Below are 4,582 nucleotides of genomic sequence, written 5' to 3' on the forward strand. Positions count from 1 at the left end.
TTCAATCAACCTACCATGCATGGAGGAAACCAGAGTGCCCGGAGAAAACCCATGCAGGCACGGGGAGAACATGCAAACTCCACACAGGCGGGGCCGGGGATTGAACCCCGCTCCTCAGAACTGTGAGCCAGACGCTCTAACCAGTCGTCCACCGTGCCCATCAGCAACATATTGAGAAAAAACAAAAAAGAACAATGACTACCTGTAATCCATTTTTGAAGGGGTGAACTTACTTCAAAATTTTGAAGTATGAACTATGAACTGAAGTAGTTCATTTTTGGAATGGTGAAATGAACTTTCAACTTGTTCGCAAAGAAAATGAACTTTCCCAACACTGACCTGAACTGACTACAAATTTAAAATTCTATTTGTAACGCAGAACATTGAGTCGTGCCTAAAATTGAAGCCTGTGACAAATCATTAGTTCAGCGTGTACCCCGCTTCCTGCCCGCAGGTAGCTGGGATAGGCTCCAGCATGCCCGCGACCCGAGTGAGGATAAGCGGTATGGAAAATGGATGGATGGATGGATGATTTCGAAGCCAATATGCACGTTATGTGAATGTGGGAGGAAGCTGAAGTACCCGCAGAAAAGCCACGAAAGCACGGGGAGAACATATCAACTTTACATGTCGACGTTCCCAAGATTTGAAACTGGATCTCCTGACTGCAAGGCGCATGCTTCCATTAAAACATCCCATTTTTGTAATTTCTCAATAAATAATGCATGGAGTTTAATGATTAAAGCAGGTAGCTATCTATAACATATAATTACGTGCTGGTCCAAATGCTTTTGTCCTTTGCATTCCGTTTGTGCTGTGACAGAAGCAGTTTGAGCAAAACCTGTAAACCACAGTTGATGGCATCTGGCCTTTATTTCATAGGATATGTGTTAACTACAATAAAAGATGAATACGCGAAGAGAGATACTATATGGTTTTTGTTTAGCACTAACAGGTTACTAATTGTACATGCACCCACAAAAGCATATTCTTCAGTCTTTATTCATTCTGTGCAAGCACATTTTGAGCTGAAACTATACATTGACATATTTAGTTGCTGGAAATATGCAGGGTATAATTACACTCCAGCAGTGTCAGCCGCCGCAGCAGCACCAGCATCTTCTGTGGCAACTTCTCCAACTGCCGCTTCAGCAGCTTCCGGAGCTGGCACATCTGCAGAAGCAGCCACATCCACTGCTACAATCTCTGCAGGGGCATCAACCGCTGCTGGCACATCAGCAGGAGCTACTTCTGGCTCAACCACAGTCGCCTCCTCTGCCTCTTCCGTTTCCTCTGCCTCTTCTGCCTCTTCGGAGTTTAGAGGGGGAACAGGAGCAGCAGCTTTTGAGGCAGGTTTGCCATCCTGTATTCCGGAAAATTGAGAATGTCTTTGTATTTTTTCACTATGTAGTTTTTAAATCATTTTATTTGTCAATATGCATAAAAACAAAAAAAAAGAGAAATGGTGACCTGAATGAAGATTTTGTTTTTTTGTTTAATTGACTGCTTTTTTGACCGTGATATCTGTAACCCTTCCATGCTTTGAATGTTTCCATTTTTAAACAAAATATCTGAAATATGAGCATTGAGTGTTAAACTCTTTTTCCTGAATGCCAAATGTTTAAAGGGTTTATCCCGTAGGAAGTGCACACAATGGTGATAAGAATTCAATATTCAGTGACATGTCAGGCTTGCGTGTCACCTCCTCCTCCTCTGATGCGTCTCCCACCGGCTCAGCAGCAGCAGCAGGAGGAGGGGGGCGAGCAGCGGCGGTGGCTGCCTGAGCTGGGGCAGCATCCACCTGCTTAAGAAGAAAGAAACATCATTTAGCATACAGTTGTCTGCATTTTGGAAAACATTGCATTCCGTGTCGTTGGAACACTTACCTCGGGTGCTGCCTCAGCTGGCTCAACCTGGATAAAATATTTGTATGAATACAAAGCGACTTCAGAAATACAGTGATAAGTATTATACTAAAATTATATATGATCTAAGGTCACAGTGGAGTCAAATACTGTACAGTATTTACTCATAAAGTGGCATTTATATAGTCTAAAGGGAACCAGGTGTTTTTTTAATGCTATACGTCTTTTATAATTTTTTTCACACTTAAATGAAGATGGAGACGTTATAACTAATGTAAAGGCTCATGGCTCCCCATAACATAAAAACAACAGCATGGAGTAAGCACAGAGGAAACTGGAACACTAATGGCAGAAAAATTACATCACCATAGGTGCTCCTGTTTTAGTTAGCAATGAAGTTAAAACCCAAGCAGTCAACTATTCACTGTCTAATTAACTCTGTACTACACATGCTTTCGCTTGCATGAAAATCAAGAGGTGCTAGTTTGGCAAAGTTTTTACGTTGAGCACTGCTGTCTCCTAAAATCAAGCTGAATATGTCTGGTAGAGTGGATGCCATTATTCGAAGAAATATGGTAGTTTTGAATGTCTGGGTTGTCAGTCATCCAATGATGGTAATTTGCAAATGTTGAATAGTGGAAACTGGACTCTTGGTTTGGATTCTTGGTTGTTGAAAATGTTTCACCTTTAATCCAAAAGGCTTCTTCAGTTCTAAAGGAGGTTTTGGCCATCACTTATCATCTACTTACAACAATGTCCTAACATTCTAAAGAATGTCTCAGGGAAAAGTGGTCGCCAAGTCTGCCACCAGCCATACCTAACAACAACAACATTCACATGACTATCCGCAGGGAACACACACTCCAAAGAGATAATTAGATAATTAATTTTGAATTAGAGGTGAAACCTATTCAACCACCGATAACAGTTCGGTTGCCTCGATTCCACTTGTGCAGACGAATAGGTAGTTTGGAATCTTACAGGAGGAGCTTCAGCAGCAACTCCTACTCCAGGAGTTTCAGCTGCAGGAAGAAACGGGTTTGCCACCAATCCCTGAAAAGAAAAACCCAAATCAGCAAACTGATTTTTAGTTTCTTTTGGTCTCAAATGAAATGATCCCTTCAAACCTGCTGCTGGTAGAGCCTGTACATCTCCATCAACCTCAGGGCTTCATTGGCATGTGCCGCGATCTGCTGGAGAAATACCAGACATCTCCAGACACGCAAGTGCAATAGAGACAATTATCATTGCCGTTTCAAACACCCATCATCCTGTGATGTCCCATGGCCTGACATAAGCACGACATACTGTATGACAAATACCACGGCGATGACACAGACTTACCTCATTAGTTTGAATCTTCTGAACCTACAGGAGAAGGAGATAGGCAAATAATAAATGGATTCACGTCGTCGTGAATAAATATAGTTACATTTGAGATCTTTTAAATTCAAGACAGACTTACAGGAGCAGCCGAGCAAGTGACAAATAGGCACATCACGATGACAGCTCGCTCCATTTTGACTGGAGATAAGAAATATAATCTTGTTGGTCTTGTATGAAAAAAAAATTTGTGGTGTGGAGAATTTTAAGATGATGTGTCTGGAGGAAAGAAAAGTGCCTGCTTTCTTACATGGATGCTATTTATACACCCTGACATGATGTGATAGCCAATCAAATCCCACCAAGTACAGAGAAGAATGTGTTTGAAGACATAAATATGCTTCAATTATGAAAAAAAGAGGCGCATGGGGTCAAGGCTCCTCTTATCTTAAATTATATGCTGTGTAAGAAGCACTCACGCGCACATCTTTTTTACTGACATAATAATTACGGATGCCCAACGATTAAATCGATTAAGGCAAACAGGTAAGAGAATATTTTTTTGGGTTGATTTAGTGCATCCAGAAGTGGGACAAACATATTGGAGGACATGACAGAACAAACTTAGAAGGAGATCTTCCAAGTTGTTTGGGGTGGTGTTGAAGAGCCAGTCATGACTTGAGGGAATGGCGCCTGTGCCCTTGGAAATGTGAGAGGTCCTGTTGTGACAAGCGTTTGTCCCCGGGGGGAGCATCACATTGAAACCATCATCTTGCCTTTCTTGGTATCTGTTTTAGATTTGCACTTGCATTCCAATGCCGTCAGTGTGTGTCATTATGATGAACAGTACCGCTACCATCTGAAGTGGTTCCAAATCTAAGCAGTTTTCTAAGCAGTCCTGAGTGGCAACAAGTGTCAGTATTTCTCTCCATGGATATGGTTGCTTTGGTGGTAGTTCTGGTATACAGTGTTGTTGTGTTTGTTTTTTTTATTTTGTTAAAAAAAATGTTATGGAACAAAATCACAGTAAGGTTTCTTTGTATATTCATGCATCCAGTTCACCTGCAGAGAGTGCGCGGCATAAAAAGTGAGCGATCTATGAACACAGAGATTTCTTCCAAACATTGAATGTCAATCACAAATGTTGCATTGCCTTAGAAGGGCAGTATGATCCAACACAAAAAAAGCTTCCTTACATAATGTAGTTTATAGAGTCAGGATTCACGTGCAATTAATATCCATAAATGGGCTTCTATTGTAATCTTGGAATTGTTTTGGGATTCAGTTCATTGTGTGTATGTGTCTGAGTTTGTCTGACTTCCATGTCCTTCTGCTTTGTGATGCAACGGAGTAATTTTCCCCACACTCACTGACAACAAGCCAATACGATAGTG

At 41.4% G+C, this 4,582-nt stretch overlaps 1 protein-coding gene across 3 annotated transcripts; it reads right to left on the reverse strand.

Moving 5' to 3' along the window:
* Nucleotides 1-986: 986 nt before the first annotated feature.
* On the reverse strand, nt 987-3,469 carry enam (enamelin). 3 transcript variants are annotated; one of them, XM_061771939.1, is made up of 7 exons: nt 3,331-3,469; nt 3,210-3,233; nt 2,993-3,055; nt 2,847-2,918; nt 1,887-1,913; nt 1,703-1,804; nt 987-1,363 (listed from the first exon to the last, which is right to left on the reverse strand). In XM_061771939.1, the coding sequence occupies exons 1-7, from the start codon at nt 3,382-3,384 to the stop codon at nt 1,079-1,081; spliced, it is 627 nt and encodes a 208-aa protein (XP_061627923.1). In that variant the 5' UTR covers nt 3,385-3,469; the 3' UTR covers nt 987-1,078. The 3 variants fall into 3 exon arrangements, with proteins under 3 accessions (XP_061627923.1, XP_061627924.1, XP_061627922.1); XM_061771940.1 differs by having other exon boundaries at nt 1,703-1,801; nt 2,993-3,058; XM_061771938.1 differs by having other exon boundaries at nt 2,993-3,058.
* Between the last annotated feature and the right edge of the window lie 1,113 nt (nt 3,470-4,582).

Source organism: Phyllopteryx taeniolatus, chromosome 4, assembly GCF_024500385.1.
Source record: "Phyllopteryx taeniolatus isolate TA_2022b chromosome 4, UOR_Ptae_1.2, whole genome shotgun sequence".
Lineage (NCBI taxonomy): Eukaryota > Metazoa > Chordata > Actinopteri > Syngnathiformes > Syngnathidae > Phyllopteryx > Phyllopteryx taeniolatus.

Coding starts and splice junctions, on each gene's coding strand:
- enam (XM_061771938.1), bottom strand. CDS start 3,384: ATGGAGCGAGCTGTCATCGTGATGTGCCTATTTGTCACTTGCTCGGCT. Junction 1,914..2,846: donor TTGCTGCTGAAGCTCCTCCT/GTAAGATTCCAA, acceptor TATTTTATCCAG/GTTGAGCCAGCTGAGGCAGC. Junction 1,364..1,702: donor ACGCATCAGAGGAGGAGGAG/GTGACACGCAAG, acceptor TCCGGAATACAG/GATGGCAAACCTGCCTCAAA.